At 30.7% G+C, this 19280-nt stretch overlaps 1 protein-coding gene across 1 annotated transcript; it reads left to right on the top strand.

Annotated features, from left to right (window-relative positions):
- Nucleotides 1-16187: 16187 nt before the first annotated feature.
- On the top strand, nt 16188-17125 carry LOC118057928 (protein GLUTAMINE DUMPER 2). The gene has a single exon (XM_035070664.2). It carries the CDS (start codon nt 16343-16345, stop codon nt 16865-16867), a length of 525 nt encoding a protein of 174 aa, XP_034926555.1. The 5' UTR covers nt 16188-16342; the 3' UTR covers nt 16868-17125.
- The last annotated feature ends 2155 nt before the right edge of the window (nt 17126-19280 follow it).

Below are 19280 nucleotides of genomic sequence, written 5' to 3'. Positions count from 1 at the left end.
CTAATAGAATTCATATTCGATAGCTATGAACAAATGGTAAAATTAGCTCGATTAATTGTATCAATGTTGGATAGCCAGAAACAAATAATGAGATTAGTTTCGGCTAATAGTGTTTATGTTAGGACAACTAAAAGTAAATACCGAGAATAACCTTGGTTAATAATATTTATTGATATAATGAAGCGACAATTATAACATATTATTACCGATTAGGATTGATTATAGTCAGAGATAAACTATCTTTGTAATGAAGGATCCTCCATATGTTAATTCCTAAATCATAATATATATATATATATATATATATATATATATATATATATATATATATATATATTGATGTCTAGTAATCTAATAGTATTCATCTTGTAAAACAATCATGTAATAATCTAAGTAATAGTAAGAACATACAACTTAAATTTCATAAAATTTTATCATGTAGATATCCGAATTTCTGATATGTAAATTATGGTATGTTTTTAAAACCTCATATTATGAATGTAATGAATAATTATCTTTCCTTTTTATAGTACTACCATATCTCATATATATGTGTAGTTTATATAAATGTTTAAAGATGTTTGGTTATTGAAATGATAGACGATATTATCCAATATACACAGTTCTAAGGAGTTATGAATATAATTTAAGAATTGTTTATGGTAGACCTGTCGAACATATAAGACCATGGTATTTAAAAAAAAAACCCCTCATTTCTATCAATTACGTATAAGTAATGTGTTGTAAATATTTGAAGTTTTATGAGATATTACATGGTCAACCTGAGGCACAGACCTTCAAACCATTTACTCAATTCTGATTTTTTTTTTAGTTAAAAATAATAGTATTTTGATTTTTTTTAAAATAATTTTTTAAAAATTAATCCTACATGTAACCTAACCTTGATTTGAATTCACCTTAGGACAAGTTTTATAACTATCCTATAATTCTTTTAACTTGTCACTTCTACGACTTTGTTGCTCTTTTCAGGGCAAATCACATGATGGCTCAGGGTTATTTTTTGGACCACATCATAATATTTCCTTCATGATGGGGCCAGGTGTTTCAGATAAAGAACAAAGTCTATCTCTTTCAGAATTCAGTTTTGAGGGGAAAATGAAAAATAATATCACCATTATGATCATATTGCACTTGGGCCCATTATTACTCTTGTAATGGTTCTCCATTTTAACAACCGTGGACCCAATAATTTGAAAGGCTGAACTCTGTTCCTTCTTTTGTTTTCCTTTTGCCTCTGCATGTGTTCAGTATCTTTGTGGGACATCCAATAAAATTCAGAAGATATTTTGTTCTCTTAGGTTTTGCAAGTGAGCAATTTTCTGCTGTTAATGCGTTCAATTTTCATCATAATAAAAAGTGTTTTCAACCTTTTATTTCTATTTTATTAATCAGGTGTTTGATTAATCTTGGTAGAAGTGGCTTTTGGCTAGATGTGGATGTTTTCTCTATCAAAACGAGGCAAGCTCGAGTCGAGACCATGTAATATTAATTGAAGCTGGGAGTTGGGATGGTGAATTATCAATGCGAGAATAAGCGTATCTGATATTGTTTTTTATATTAAAATAATATTTTTTTAGAATTTATTTTTAATATTGAAAATATCAAAACAATCCAAAAATTAAAAAAAAATTAATTTGAAATAACAAAAATAAAACAAAAATTAATTTTTTTAAAAAATATTTTTAAAACACAAAAATAACAAAATCTTAATTTAAGCTAAAAAGCCTTATCAAAACATAAATTCTAGTTGACAAAAAACAATATTACTCTTGCATATTTTATGTTTTTGTTAAAATATTTTACATGAGAACCATTGCATAGGATTTAATGTATGTTTGTTTTGAATGTTTTTGTTTATTTTTAGTGGTGGGGTTCACTACTAAAAACAAAAATATAGAACAAGAAAAACATGAATTTATTGCTTTTGCTTTTATGCTTTTTTGTTGTGGAGGGTTATACCCCACAACAAACATAAAAAAGATAATAAGTCCAAGCAATACAAAATTCTAATGAATATGATCATCATCTAAAAATTTTAATTATTAAATATTTTTCTTTAAAACACTATCTTTTTAAGAAGTTTACAACTTAAAATAAATTTAACAACTAAGCTAAACAAATTAGAAACATTAGAATAAAGAGAAACAATAAAAAGTCCTAAGAAACTAGAAATTCAAAAATAACGAGAAAAAAAAACAAAAATAGGCTAAACAACACATTCTAGATCTAATTTGGAGATCTTTTAAATGTTCATTGGTTTTAACAAGCAAGCTAGTCTATAATATTGATCTTGTAAAATTTGTTGGCAAACTTTAATCATGATCCAAAGTTGAATAAAAAAATATGAGTATTTTCATAAAAATATTTATTATGCGCAACTCAACTTTTTTGTTTTTGGCTCAGCCATGTTTGGTATGTAAATATTTTTACAAGACTATTCACATAGCTTAGTTATGAAAGATCCACAATTGAGTAATCAAAATCATCTACATCAGAATATATCTATTTTATTTTATGATATTAATTTTTAATTAGAAAAGAAAATATTTCAATGATAGAATTTGAACTTAGTATCACTTTGTTAAAAAAAACTTTAAAGCCGCATCAAAAATAGATATATCAAGTGATATCTCATGAAATTGTTTGAAATTAATTCTTAACATAGGATACACAAGTATGAATTAGAAATGCTTGATCCAAACCTAATTTAGACCTAGAAATCATGTCGTGTTGTATGGGTTTAAATTGGATTGTATTGAATTTGGATTGAATTCAATAGATATTAAACCCTAATCCAATTCATGTTTGATTAGGAGAACAAAAATGATTATGCAATTAATATTTACTTACATATTTTTTAAACTTAACTAGGTTTATATCTAGATTTATAAAATTTTAAGTATTTTTGAAATGCACAATAATAGTCTCTAATAAATGGTGTAGCGTAAGCGATCGATCTAGTATAACCGTTTTATAAATCAATGCTTGAAACCGTCAAGTTCTTCCTCCTTTTGTGAAATGTGAACATCAACTACGAACCAGCTGCTACTTGCTAATAAATGCTTCCAATTTCTTCACGGCAGTATGTACCGCAATTTATATAATATGAATGAAATGTTAGCTGGCATATATATATATATATATATATATATATATATATATATATATATATATATTATAGATGGTAGTTTAAAGCTAGCTGAGGTTATTCAATAAGCAACGTCGAATAAAGCATTCAGATCGATCATTACAAAGGTCAATTTATACTTCTACCTGTTACCTCATCTGCCTTTAATTTTCGTGTAACAAAGTGGCAGAACGGCCGAGACATAGCGTAAACACTTGTCACACCTTTCCTGGCCGCGCGTGAAAGCGCTTCCAACTCTGTTATGTTATCTATATGTATCGCCATCAAGGCATCAATATGGATAACCATCAACTTCTTGGCATCCTTGAATATTATTTGTCAAGATCAATTAATCCCAGCACCGATCATAACTTTGGGAGATCTAATGGTCTGATGGCATGTGGAATTATCTGATTAAATTTGAGCTTGATCAGATCATGTATTTTTATTGTTTTTGTCTAGTCTTATATATGATGCATCTAAGTTTTTTTGTGAATTTATTTTTATATTTGTGTTAAAAATCCTTCGAGTGTGTTTGACACTGCATTTCAAAAGTGCTTTTAAAAAAAATTGATTTTTTTTTTTGCTTTGAATTAATATGTTTTTGATGTTTTCAAATCATTTTGATGTGCTGATATCAAAAATAATTTTTTAAAAATAAAAAATATTTTTGACATTCTTTTCTGAGTGAAAAAGTACTTTAAAAAGCAAACGCAACCACACTTCTAAACACGCACGAAGATAATAATGGAGAATGCATAAGGTTACACTAATTGTGATAATTTAGTCACATGGCAATGTAAATAACAGAATAACAAATTAACATGAGTTAGTTGATGAATAAGATCACATGTAAAGATGGAGATCGTTAATTAACAAGTCTGTTACAATAGTTAGTAGCCGAGAAAAATTGGTATAAATGTAAAGGTAAGGGATTGCATATAAATCAAGTAATAGAATATGAAAACTCTTTATGTATCTCTTTTCTTCCTTTTTTCTTCTTTATGTCTTTCTCTTCTTATCATACAAACTAGTTTGTTAGGGCAGAGTCCTAACAAATTGGTACTAGAGTCGATTTTGGGCCTTTTCTTGATTTTGATGTTATTGCAAATTTAAGAAAATGGTAAAGAGCAATAAGGTGAAAGTTGTGAAGAGGCATTGCAAGAGACTTGATGAACAAATACAAGAAATTCATCAAGAGCTTCTAGAATCAGCGACAGTAAACGAGGCAAGGTGGCTAGAACATGATAGGAAATTTGATGAAATCAGCTCAAAGATTGAGATTTTGACCAATCAAATTCAATCCTTCTTGACTAATCAAATGGAAATAAGAGAAGTTAGAACTAATGCCCGGGGAATCCTACCAAATCCAGAAACAAGAAGAGAGTTGGAGCAACTAGCATACAAGAAAGCACATGAAGACTGAAATGTTATGGATGTGGAGAGAATATAGGAAGCCAAGAGTAGTACAGGGTCGGAAACCAATCAACAATGCCAATAATGGATTTACTAACCTTCTAGGGAGATAACCTTAGGGGTTTGATAAGGAAATGTAAGAAATACTTCAAGTAAAAATTTATCCCTATACAACAATTGGTAGAGGTGACATCTTAGTGTCTATATGGAAAACTAGAAATTTAGTTGGAAGGATTGATGTTTGACAATGAATCACCAAAAGTTAAGAGGAACTTACTAAAGCTATTTGTAAAAGGTTTGGAAACAAAGATGATATAGTTTAAGATTTCAACGAACTAGAACAAGATAAAGGGGTGAAAGATTATGTAGAGAAGTTTGAAGAATTAAAATTATTAATGAGTGCATTAAACTCCTATCTGCCATAATTTTATTACATTTCTAGTTTCATCGATGGTTTAAGGGTGGACGTCAAACCTATGCTTAAGATCTTGAGATCAACAACCTTGCTGTAACTTTTGAACAAGCAAAGTGGCAAGAGGGATTTAACAATGCTATGATAAAAAAAAATTTGTTTAAAGATCCAATCATTCTTTCAACTTGGGAAGAACATCAAATAACTTTCCATCTAAAACCCTTAATCAGTTCAAGCATGAAACACCACAAGGCATGAAGCATACTCCAGACACCTTTTATGAACAAAAAAGAAAACTTAATGTTTGTTTTAAATATTGAGACAAGTATATGCCTGCTCATAATGTAATGTTAAAGGATTTATATATGATAGAAGAAAAAAAGGAAGAATCTTTAGATGTAAAGGAGGAAATCATAAGTGATGAACACAATTGGCCATAATATTATTGATGAATATATAATATCACTAAATGTGTTGGTTGATAACTATGCCAACAACATAATGAGGATAGAAAAATGGTTTTTAGGGTGAATATTTAACCATCCTAATTGATAGTGCCAACATTCATAGTTTTATAGATGAGTTGGTGATTAAGGGAATGAAGGCTATAATTTTAAAGATTATTGTGTTGGAAGTAATGGTAGCAAATGACAATGTAATGTTATGTGATGCAAAAAGCCTTGGATTTACATGGTATAAATAAAATAATGAATTTAAGACTGATTTTAGAATACTTAAACTGGGGGTGTATGGTGTAGTGTTAGGAGTCGACTACATGAGGGTATATTCACCCATCATATTTGGTTTTATCAAAATGATGCTTTTATTTAGGAAAAAGGGTAGAATGATAGAATTAAAAGGCATTCTAGAAGAATCAAATATATAAATAGTTTATATGAATAAGGTGAATAAGAGTCTAAAGGATCAATGATTATATTAGCTAGTTCTTCTCTATAGAAACTTTGAGTGAGTTTCCACAGTAGGAGCATAATATAAAAATAAGAACTATACTAGAAGAGTATCACGAGGTTTTTAAAGAGCCAACATAGTTTCCACCAATATGGGTAGTGGATCATAAAATTCCATTAATTCCAAGGGCTAAGCTAATAAACATTAGACCCTATAGAAGTTCATTGATCTATAAAGAAAAGATTGAAAAATTGGTAAAAGAGAGGTTTTTAAATGGAGTAATTCAACCTGGTTGCATTCCTTATGCCTCACCTGTGTTAGTATAAAAAAAAAAGGGATAACTCATTGAGATTTTGCATTGATTATAGAAGAGTTAATGATCTCACTATAAAGAATAAATTTCCAATTCTATTTATTGATGAGTTATTGGATGAGATGTATCGTTCTTAGATTTATTCCAAACTAGATTTAAGATCTAGTTACCATCAACTGAGAATGTATAAGGGAGACATTAAAAATACTATTTTCAAGACTCACCATAGCTATTATGAATTCAAAGTGATACTGTTTGGATTAACAAATGCACTAACTACCTTTCAGCCTTTAATGAATCAAGTTTTGGAACCATTTTTTAGGAAGTTTGTGCTTGTGTATTTTAATGATATCTTGATATACAGTTCCACCTTGGAACTCCATGTGCATTATATGAGGAAGGTATTAGAAGTTTTAAGGAGCAATCACTTGTATGCTAAAAGGTCTAAATTCTCTTTATGTAAGATGTAAGTGGAGTACTTAGGGCATATTATCTTAGTAGATGAAGTTTCCACAAATCCAAACAAGATAGAGGCAATATACAAGTGGCCTATTCCTAGTTCAGTCAAAGAATTATGAGGATTTCTTGGCCTAAAAATGTACTACAAGAAGTTTATCAAGGGTTTTGGTATCATTAGTAAGCCTTTGAATGAATTACTTTAAAATAAGTTTTAGTGGAATGAAAAGTCTATAGTAGCTTTCAATCAACTTAAAGAGGCATTGTATACTACTCTTATGCTTGCATTACCAAACTTTCATAATATGTTTGTATTAGAGATAGATATCTACTTAGTAGGATTGAGAACTATTTTGAGTTAAAATGGAAATCCATAAGCCTTGGGTCTTATACACCAAGGACTTTTAATTTATAAAAAGAAGTACATGGCTATCCTAATGGTTAATGGTTATGAAGAAATGGAGTCACTACCTGGAATATAAGAAAAAAAAATTCATTATAAGAACTAATCATGAGAGCTTCACATATCTAATAGATCAGAAAAAAGTATATTGTTCTACAGAAGAAAAGATTAACCAAGTTACTAGGTTTGAATTACAAGATATATTATAGGAAGGTAAAAAAAACATTGTTGTTGATGTATTATCCATAATACTATTTATAAGAGACATGATATTGGAAGAAAATCATGAGACTAAAGATAAAGGAAGCTTCATGGCAATCACTAATATAGTTTCAACATGGTATACAACATGGTATAGAGAGATAAAAGATATTTACAAGGACGATCCCTTCATACAGGAGATTATTGCTGGGAAATTGATAATTGTAAAAGTATGGTTTGATTAGAGTTTGACAAAAGGGATACTGAAATATAAAGGAAGGATAGTCATTGGAGTGAGGAAAAGTAAGAGTCAAATTGGTTAATGTTGTTCATGAATCTTATATTAAAAGACGTGTAGTAATGTCGAACATGTATAAGAGGCTGAAACCTATGTTTTACTGGCTAGCCATGAGAACTACTATGAAACAGTTTATTTAAGATTGTGTGGTGTAAAAACAAGTTAATATAGAGAGAGTAACCTATCTAGGTTTGTTACAACCTTTATTAGTACCCGAGGGAGTTTGGACAAACATCCCAATGGACTTTTTTTGAAGGATTGCCTACCCTAAAAGGAAAGGACATTATTATGGTCATAATAAACAAATTTACAAAGTTTTCATATTTCATGGCCATTACATATCCTTTCACTGCACAAGATATTGCACAAGTCTTCTTGGATCAATTTTAAAAACTTCATAGATAACCATTAGCCATTGTTAAAGATATAGATAAGGTTTTTACTAGTTTATTCTATAAGGAAATGTTCAAACTATTAAAGGTGAAACTATTGATAAGTTTTATATATTACCCTCAAATCGATAGGGTATTTGAAAGGGTAAACCCATGTTTGGAGATATATCTAAGATGCATGAGCAAGTACAAACCTCAATAGTAGATAAACTGACTTTCTTTGGCATAATGATTATATAACTCAAGTTGCCACTCAATTATTGACATGACACCTTTGCAAACCTTATTTGGTTACCCTCTCCAAATAGAGAAATGATACTCCAAAGTCCAACCAATATGGCTGTTGTAGAAGAAGTGTTGCAACAAAAAGTATAGGTGAATCAATTACTATAGTCACAACTAGAAATGACATGAAATAGGAAATGAGAGGGAATTCTAGGTTGGAGACATGATGTTTTTTAAATTACAGCTATACAAACAAACCAACATTACTTTGTGTAGAAGTATTAGGTTAGATCCAAGATATTATAGGTGCTACAAAATATTACAAAAGGTGGGAGTTATAGTCTACAAGTTATTACTTCTAGCAAATTCCAAAATACACCATGTTTTCCATGTTTTTTCATTGAAGAAATCAATGACTAATGAAGCAGTAATATCCCTTACTCTTCCAAAAATCATTGGTTATGGTTTAGTTAAGGTGCATCCTTAAGCCATTCTTGACATAAAGATTATTAAAAAATGATAATAGGTTTGCTACTAAGGTGTTAATTCAATGATCAAATCTTTTTAAGGAAGACACTACATGGAAAGAGTTAGATGAGTTGATCAAATAATGTTCAACTTCTAATGTCAATTATAAAGGATAAGAATTGTGTTAAAGAAAAGGGTATTGTTACAAATCCTTTATAAAGACATTAATGAATCCAATTGTGATAGGTCAGTCATATAACAATGTAAATAACAAAATAACAAAGTAAATGAGGTTATTTGATGAATAAGACCATGTGTAAGGATGAAAATTGTTAGTTAAGAATTCTGTTACAACAGTTAATAGCTAAGAAAAAGTAGTATTAATGTAAGGGCAAGGATTACGTGTATATCAAGTAATTGAATAAAAAAACTCTTTTTATATCTTTTTTTTTCATTTTTTTTTTGTGTCTTTCTCTTCTTATCATACAAACTAGTTTGTTAAGGATTTATTTTTCTTTCTTCTTCTCCATGTCTTTTTTTATCATACAAACTAGTTTGTTAAGGCAGAGTCCTAACAATTTGGTCTTTGCTATCTAGTTCATTAATATATTTGCAATGTGTTACACATTATGAGACATATCAGGTGGATGCTAACAAAACCTTCTTTTTATGAAACTTTTTATGAATTATAAGGAATCACCTTTTCAGATTTGATTCTTTCAGGTTTAAATTATATTTAGAACTCTTTTAATTTCTTTTGGTCATGCACAACCCCTTTCATTTTTTGCCAAGTTTATTTGTCATACCATTGATCAAATTTTCTGATGTCTTTAATTTGCTAAACATATTTAGATCCATTATTATAATAGAGAGCTCCTTTTTCTACCATTTCCACTAATGTATTGTCTTAACCACTAAATTGTTTGATTGGTTCAACTAGATTATTGACCCCCGCTATGCTATGAGTATTGTCAAACTTTTTTAAAACATAAAAAAATTATTCAGATGTTGCTAATATATTTTTCCCTAACAGGAAAAAAATTTAAATCGTATGAGAATTGACCCGATGTAACATGGTTGACTTTGCAGATCCAAAATCAACCCATACAACCAGTAAAAATATAGTTTAACTAATTATTTTTTCAAGATAACATATTTTTTAAATATTAAAATAATCACATATTGGATTTACTTAAGTCAACCTAGGTTAACATGTAAAATTTATGACTTAGGTTATGAGAATATGATAACTTGATAGAAAGCAAATCAATAAATTATAAAGCCTAATTGCCAATCAATCCAATGTTGAAGGATGTAATTGAAAAAATCATAATTAAAAAAGTACTTAAAAAGTGACTCGAGTTAACTTGTCAAACTTGCGACCTGGGTCATAAAATCAAGATAGCCTCATGGAAAGCAAATCAAAATAAATTACAAATTTCAATCCTTAATCAACTCAATGTTGAAGGATGAGATTAAAAAATAAAATAAAAAATAACCCGAGTCAATCCACCAAACCTATGACTTGGGTCATTAGACTGAGATAACCTCTTAGAAAGAAAGAAAGAAAAAACTTGGTTTAACCTGGGTTACCTAGCCAAATCTATGACTTTGGTAATGAGACTAAACTTATCTCATAGAGAGTAAATAAAAATCAAGTTATAAAATTCAATTTCTAATCGCCTTGTTAGATCTAATATTGAACGATGAAATTTATAAAAATCCAATTAAAAAATGATAAAAAAATAAGCCAAGTAACCCGGGTTAACCCATTAAGCACTATTACTAGGCTATAAGATCGAGATAACCTAATAAAAAGCAAACTTAGATACTCATGAAGCTTAATTCCCAATCAAACATAATATTAAATGATGATATTGGGAAAAAAGCTAATTAAAAAAAGAAAAAACAATTGAGTCAATTAGGTTATCCCATCAAACTCGCGATTTAGGTCATAAGATGAGAATAATCCAATAAAAAATAAATCCAATGTTGAGGGACCTATGACCCGAATCATGAGATCGAGATAACTTCTTAGAAAAAAAGTAAAAAAATGACTCAATTTAACTAGGGATATAATGTCAAAATCTACGAGCTTGATCGTGAGACCAAGACATTCTCATAGAAAGCAAATTAAAAAAAAAATATTATGAAGCTCAATTCTTAACCGTACTAGTGTTGAATGATGAAATTGAAAAAAAAATCCATCTAAAAAAATAACACAAAAAACAACTATAGTCAACTCGGGTTAACCCATCAAGAATTATTCTCAGGTCATGAGGTTGAAATAATATAATTATGAAGTCTAATTTCCAATCAACCCAATATTAAATCATAAAATTAAAAAAAAAATTAATTAAGAAAAAAAATTGAATTAACCGAGTTAACCTATCAATCTTATGATTTATATTATGAGAGTATGATAACTCAATAAAAAAAATTCTAATACTAAATGATAAAATTTTTAAAAAAATTAACTAGAAAAAATCAAAGAAAAAAAGAAAAGAAAAAAAGCAACGCATAGTGACCAATCTTGAATGATCTCCGAAAAGAAAGAAAGCACGCATAGTGACCATTCTTGAATGATCTCCTAACTCCTCTAGCGTTGTTGAGTAGGTCACAACACATTCTAGCGAATTTCTTACTCTCTCTTTTTTCAACTTTTTTCATGTAGTTTCAAGGGTTGCTTGAAAATATAATAATAATTATTTTTTAAAATATATTTTATTTAAAAATGTATTAATTAAAATAATATTTTTTTTAATTTTTAAAAATTATTTTTAACATTAACATTTAAAATGAATCTAAAAATATATAAAAAAAATATTAATTTAACTAAAAATAATTTTTTTTTTCAAAAAACGTTTTTGACAATACAAAAACAAACAAATTCTTAATTAAGTGAATATTCTAATAAAAAAAACTAATCAAAAAAAACTTTTTCTTTAATCTAAAAAATAAAAACAGAGTTAGCACTAATTAATCACAATAATTAAACTCCAAAGTAGAATTTCCATCCAAGAAGGGAACAAGTGCCAAACTCTATGCCCCTTTTATCTTACATGTTATGTTGCTGTGACTCTAGATTCCAACAGTATCGCACTCATCATGTACACAGCCTTCTTTTGTTTATATTACTACAAATTAAGGCCTAGGGCATAGCCTTTCATTAAAGTCAAATTAATAAACACTCGTTCTGATCTCTAAGTGCCTTATCCATCGAATCCTCTATTATACGTGCATGATAAATCTTTATAATTAGCATATGATATTACGAAAATAAAAGTAATTGTACATAGGGCCCTAATCACTTTAATTTGATGAATCAAGAGCATGGAGGGAACTAAAAGCTTGCTTGAGAAACGAAGGCAGACAAAAATCATTCATGGTTGTGGGAACCAGCCTACTTTATAAAAGTTTGTTTGAAAATATAATTATCGTTATTTTTTAAGTATTTTTTATTCATAAATATATTAAAATAATATATATTTTTTTATTTTTTAAAAAATTATTTTTTAATATTAACGTATTAAAATAATCTAAAAATAAAAAAAAATATTAATTTAAAGTAAAATAAAATAAAAAAAATTTTAAACTTTTTAAAAAACACTTTTAAAATTAAAATATAAATAGAACCTAAATCTGGTACTTAGGCTAGGCAGCGTAATTAAATACTTGCATATATGAAGGTAGTGGCAATCCCACTTCATCAAAGTTAATTATTTCATGATATATAATCAACAATTCCATGCATCTAATACACAGCATAATTAAGTACTGACAACATCAAGTTTAATATCAAGATAATATTCCATTGATGTGGGATTAATTAATTAATGGGTTCCGCAAGATTAATTAGCATATCTTCAAGCTAACGTGAGCAAATCGGGAATTATCTCCCTTAAACGTGAAGATGGGAGGGGGCATGAGTTCATACCATCATATAGCTTATATGTGAATCGATCTAATCGATTATAATTGCAAATGGATGGATTGTTCACTCTCTTGCATGTCACCTCAATGAAAAGATATGGGGCATTTAACATTTAATGACGCGATCGGTTTTTTGCACAGATCTAAAAAATTGAAACCGACAATTATTAGAAGCTTTGATTGTAGGAGGAGAGTATGGTTATAGTTATTTTTTAAAAATATTTTGTGTTAAAATATATTAAAAGAATATTTTTTTTATTTTTTAAAAAATTATTTTTAAAATAAACGTATCAAAACAATTCAAAATATATATAAAAAATAATTTTTTAATAAAAAAAATTTAATTTTTTTAAAAATACAGGTATACCATGTTTCCAAATATTTAATACTACGTAATAAGGTTCTAAATTTGTAGTAGTTATTTTAAACCTTAATTAGTTGAAATATAAAAATAAAAAATTCACGATACTCTTTGGGTGTTATAATGGTTATTTTTTAAAAATAACTTTTATTTGAAAATACATTGTAATAATTTTTTATTAAAATTTATTTTTAACATTAGCATATTAAGATAATCTGAAAACGTAAAAAATTTATTTTAAAAATATAAAAAACAAAGTAGCTTTAATAAAGTATTATCACCATTAATTTTATAATAGAAATAAATTAGTGTGCGTAGGATTAGGATCAAGGTGTTCTACCTGAAAGAAAACAATTAAAGGAATATAAAATGGCAAGGTAACCACCCGGTAGTGACCATTATTATAGCACGACCTAATGCGACTTATTGTCAACATATAGAGAAAAGTTAAGGATTAAATAATAGAAGAAAAGGAAGCTCTACCCTATTAAAAGGAAGAGAGATACGTTTAGTTAACTAAACAATATAATATTTCACCACAAAATAAAAAAACAATAAAATAAAATAAAATAATGAACGAAGTGGGATTTGGTTGTGCCATTTTTTTAATTCTCGTTTAATTTTTCTAATCCTCCTAATAGGGACCCGTCGTCCAAGTAGCTATCCTTTTGGTGCCAATCCAATTGTGCCACTTAACAAATATAAAATAATGTTAATGGAGAGACTAATCAACATCATCAGTTTATGATCCAATCACAAATAAGTAGATTACATTGTTACAATGGTGATTTTCATCAATCTCTTGTGATGTGAAGTTGGAGGAATCGTATGGGAAGGAGGTCCTATTGTCCTTGACGTGTACGTTCGGTGGTGGAAGGTGACTCTGAAGTGGGAACCACAGCAACTCAACAACCCTGGGCGGGACCCATTGACCCCCTGAGTGGTTCAAGCTCGGCTTTATTATCCGATCCAAACACCCACAGCTACACAAGGGCTTGGATAGCTACTAGCTAGCTAGCTAGCTTGCTTGTCCCAGCTGCGTTGCCAAACCTGAAAATGCTCCAAATGGGAAGGCAAGAAGGAGGTGGAAAGCAATACAGGCAAGGCATACGCTAGTGGAGGGGCCCTCACGGAGGGGCTCCAAATTCCAAAATGGAAATTGGATCCCACATCCATCTCCATGATTTTATGACCTCTGAAAATTAACTGAGCTAACAAAGCCGATCCAACTGCATCCATAACAAGTTGTTCCCTCTTGGGATGTGAAGTATCATGCTTCCCGCTTATTTCATCTTCCTAAAAGAAAATTGGAAGAGGATGAATGTGCAAGAGAGTAGTCGCTGTTAAATCAATCAAAGTATACATGCTTATTTCATCTTCCTAAAAGAAAATTGGAAGAGGATGAATGTGCGAGAGAGTAGTTGTTGTTGTTATGATTATTATTTCTTCATCGCCACTTTGTATCCTTTTCATGGACATCTTCTATGATGACATGAATCAAAGTATACATGCAATTTTCAACTTCTTTTTGTTGATTAATCTGGAAAAATGTGGAGACAAGAGGAGCCATTTTGTTTTTGTTTTTGTCTTCTCATGCAATGACTCGTCAATCTCAATTAATCTCAACCCATTTGACTAAAACAGTTGGTGTCCAATGATACTTATTTACTTAAAAGACTTAAATTAAGAATGAGATGGAAGAAAAAACGAAGCATTGGAGTTACTTTAGAGCTATTATTGTGCAAAAGTAGTGAACTTTGTTATCCTCTTTTATTATGGTGTAAAAAGTTGAATAGCCAAGAACGAAAATGCCAAAGCCAGCACCATAGGCATTGCTTCTTTGGCCGTGCCTCGAGTAGTCCTAAACCTCACGCATATATGTATATATCTATGGCACAGACATGGTTTCTTGTTCATTTTTGTGAGAGTAACCGTCTCTTTCTAGCACTACGCCATTCACACACGCACCCCGATGACCTTTTGAGCTGATCTCTATCTGCTTTCTGTGAAATCGTTTATTTCTTTACCTTCCTAGGTATGATAAAGGAGTTATTAGTTTGGTGTCATAATCTCACGTGCCCCATTTTGAGTGTTGATCATTATGTTTTATGCATTTTGAGCTATATTCAGACATATATAGAAACGGTAGCTGCTTCCGGAAAACGAGAGAGAGAGAGTTGAGAACACGTTAATACAAGATTAACAAATTACAAGGAAATTCGATTTAAAGTTTCGAGGGAAGATTTACTACAGAATGTTATTATGAGAGTAAGAAACTCGACCAACCTGGTCGAAAATTAAAAGCAACTAATTAATGGTGGCTTTTCCGGTGCTTAGATCTTGGTGTAAGCGATGACGAAGATGACCTTTTTGTTTGAACCAAATTCAGTTCAGCTGAATCCGATATTTCGAACATTTAACTCAGCTCAATTTTGATGGTTTTAACATGAGAGTGTCACTTAATCAGTGTAAAATCTCAGAGCCATTTGAAGACGAAGACATATTTACACGTCATGATCCCACAAAAAGTATCTCAAGAAGAAGAAGAAGAGCTAGCAGACCGAAAGGCCACCTGGTATCCAAGTTGGTATTGAACAGTGGATAGTAAAAGCAACCATTGTATGGGGCCAACGTCATCTGGCTTGTTGCGAATGCAAATTGAACGTTACTCGCAACATACATAATCATGAGATCCCATTTTGGATCACATCATCACTAATCAAATGATGGAAGCCACAGAAACTTAATTTACACCTCAAACTTTTTTATTCTATATGCTTTTCTGTACATTCCTATCGATAATTAGCGCCCTAATTAGTACTTAGCAACAGCAATTTGCCTTATTTGCTCATTACAACCACACCTTCCATCCCATTAAAGAGACGCTGCTCAAGGGTGGGTGGTGATGGTGATAATAATTTCTCTTGAATTCTTCCATTTCTAGACACTGAAACATACGCATGTATAAATACCAGAATAAACAGAACAGTACAAGAAAAGGAAGCCAACTCCACCCGTCATGTCAGGATATCATTACAGCATCGCATCCCCAGCTTCAAAGTGCGTTCTCACAGTAACATAAAAATAAATAAGACCCCCAGATTATGAACCTCAAAACCAGAGTGGGTCCCAATGTGCTGGACCCCACCTTTCTCATGCAAAATGACGAAATAAAAAAACCCCACAGATTTAAAAAGAAATGAAAAACCACCTTGCATCTACTTTTATTTCTTTATATAACTCTTCCTCCATCTATATATACACTACCATCTTTCTTTCACCTCTCATCAAAACCACCACCTGCAAAACCTCATCTCCCAGAGGCAAAGCTAAGCAAGGCCAAGCTCTTACCTCTTGCTATACATTTCCTCCCTTCTTTTTCTCACCTCGATAAATTAACAAAACAAATGGCTGCAAGAGAACCCTTCAACGTGACAGAAAGAGCACCAAAAACTGGCGCAGTTACACCTCACTCACCATGGCATTCACCTGTACCGTATTTGTTTGGTGGGTTAGCGGCCATGCTTGGTTTGATTGCTTTTGCCCTCTTAATTCTTGCATGTTCTTACTGGAAACTATCTGGGTACCTGGAGAGTGGCAATGAAGGAGGTGAAAGAGACCTTGAAGCTGGAGAAGGAGAGAATAAGAGCGGTGATGGTAGTGAGAAAAAGCCTATTGCTTTTGAAGAGAAGATTTTGGTTATCATGGCTGGTGAAGTCAAGCCAACTTTCTTGGCCACGCCAATGTCTAGTAGGTCAACTTCATTTGGTGATACTAGTAGTGAGAAGAGTTGTTCTTGCAGTAGTGAAAAGAGTGAGAAATTGGGGAATGTTAATGATGTTGAGATGGTGAAACAGGGGAATACTGATGAAGATCATCAGGTTCAAAGTGGGGACATGGACAGTCATGAATCTTCCAGTCAAAACCATTGATTCAGCCCGCCCGCCCGCCCCCCCTTCCTTTTCTTCTTCCTTTTTGAGGTTTTTAGGTGTTGAATTTTAGGATTATGAGGGAGATCTGTTACAGGTTTTGATTTAAGGTCTCTTTGGAGGAATAGCGTCTGTAACATGATGAGCTCCGATGTTAGATTGGTGTATGACCCTTTTTAGCAGCTATCTTTCTCCCTCTTGGTTTTGTGTTTTCAGTTCGGGAAATGTAAATGGAAGAATATAGCTGTTTTTTAACATTAATTATATATACTCTCTTTCTTTTTTTCAAGAAAATCTGAAATCTTGATCGGTAATATATTGTTACTATAATTTAGAAATTGCTAAAACCGAAATCCTGTTCATCATGGCCAGTTTAGGAAACGTCTTAATTATTCTTGAAGATGAGTGTGCCTTTATAGTTTTGAAATCTGTGACTCTCCAAATCAGAAAGCAGAATTCAAGAAGAAATAACAACAAAGCGTGAAGGCAGGTTGGCATGTGTAAAAGTATATGCTGACAAGTCTCTCTTATCCTACCTTCGTAAATTGTGAATAATGCCGCGAGGTGAAAATGCTAAGGTTACACAGTAACACAGAATTATAACATTTGATGAGGCTTTTTTTCTTTATCTTTTTCTTTTTTAAAAAGAAGCTCCCCGACGTCTCTGCTTCAACTATACTGAATCATGAGTTCAGAGCTTTCATTGCAGTTTTTTTTTTAGTCAGACATGGTTGTAGACCCAAGTCTGCATCCCAAATTAATGACTATATTGGTTTGTGAGAGACACCGCACTGAATTGTGGAGCTGCACTATGTATGGTCAAATGACAAGACCATCCTTGCTTTATAAATTGAGGACAAAGGAAATTTAAATGGGATCGATAGTGCCATGAGTTAATAAAGAAGGTGGATCTTGATTCAAAACCCATTATGGAAATGCCCTTACTAATGGTTTATTTGCTCACTCGTATTGTCTTGTTTTATTATGAAATTTAGATTTATTTCATGTAAGGATCTTGTTCTTCGACTCAATAATACAGATGTTGCTGTCAACATGTTGGCCTTCACGTTTGGATTAAAAAAATAATCATGCTCAGAGATTGATTGAGGAAGAAGAGAGCTAAGCAGGAAAAAAAAAAAAAAAAGGCGAAACGATTCCCACTAAGCAACTTAAAATTTATTATTGGTGATTGATTTGATTATTTGAATCTGTTCTTCTTTCTTCCTTCTTAATTTGCTGTGAACTAAAAAACAAAACGATATGAAATTTTGATCAATTATAATGACGCACGATAGGGTTTTTTTCCGGCTAGTGGGAAACTGCATTTTCCATGGAAATTATAGGATGTGGTGCATGTCGTCGGTCATCACCTGAACAGTCTTTGTTATGCTAGGCCATTGTTCCTATATTGGTGGTCTATATACAATCTTGCAATGAAAATACATGTCACTATGTAAGCAAAAATAATCATTGGTACATAATGCTTTCTGAAGTAAGCAACACTAAGGTATTATCATAGAGTAGATAAAAGAGTTAATGCTGACTTCAGAGCATATCTTGATAAAGAATCGAAATATTCAAATTGTGAGGTAATTGGATTTGGATGTACCTAGCTAGTAATGATTTGGAACGCATATTACATTAATTAAAGTAAAATATTCCATATTCTCATGTTATACTATTGAAATCTAATAATATTCCCTAACATAAATATTTCAACATGTAAAATCAACCTGTCTAAAGCTATTTATAAGTAAAGAAAAAATTAATCTAAAAATATGGAAAATTCTTAAATTTAAAAATTATTGTATCTCGCGTTAAAAAATATACATATCTTTCAAGTGGTTTATTTAATAATTTCTTCACAAGTTAAAATTAAATTCAAAAAACATCAAAGCTTTTAGAATGAAAAAGTCCTGGTTTACATGGGCTTTAGACTTAGTTTTGGGCTTGACCTAGGTTTATTTATAAAATAATTTTTTGACCTAACCAAATAATATTTTGTAAACTCATGAATAACTTATGTGATTAATTACCTTTCATAACATGAATAATTTTCTCATGGAGATTAGTTTTATGACGGGCATTGAAGATGTCATAATTAATTATGTTAACTAATAAAAATTAATTCATGCATTAGTTTTATTTCTAAGTCTCTCCACTGCTAGATTTAATAGTTTTACCGATAAAAGTTTTTGTTAGCATTTACACTCACAATCTGTCGGCACGTATATTACTAACGGGCTCACGAACAGAAACATTTTGTCAAAAAAACTTTAGTTAGTAATTTATGGTCTATTGGTGAGTCCGTTAGTAAAAACATATACTGATGGATTTACAAACAGACAAAGCATGCAAAAAACATTACTCGTTTCATTTCATCGGTATCTCCATTGGTAAATTTAACATTCACTGA

This window comes from Populus alba, chromosome 6, assembly GCF_005239225.2.
Source record: "Populus alba chromosome 6, ASM523922v2, whole genome shotgun sequence".
Lineage (NCBI taxonomy): Eukaryota > Viridiplantae > Streptophyta > Magnoliopsida > Malpighiales > Salicaceae > Populus > Populus alba.
This window is presented reverse-complemented; position numbering and strand designations above follow the sequence as displayed.

What these genes read in the sequence shown, in the direction of transcription:
- LOC118057928 (XM_035070664.2), top strand. Translation starts at nt 16,343, where the DNA reads ATGGCTGCAAGAGAACCCTTCAACGTGACAGAAAGAGCACCAAAAACT.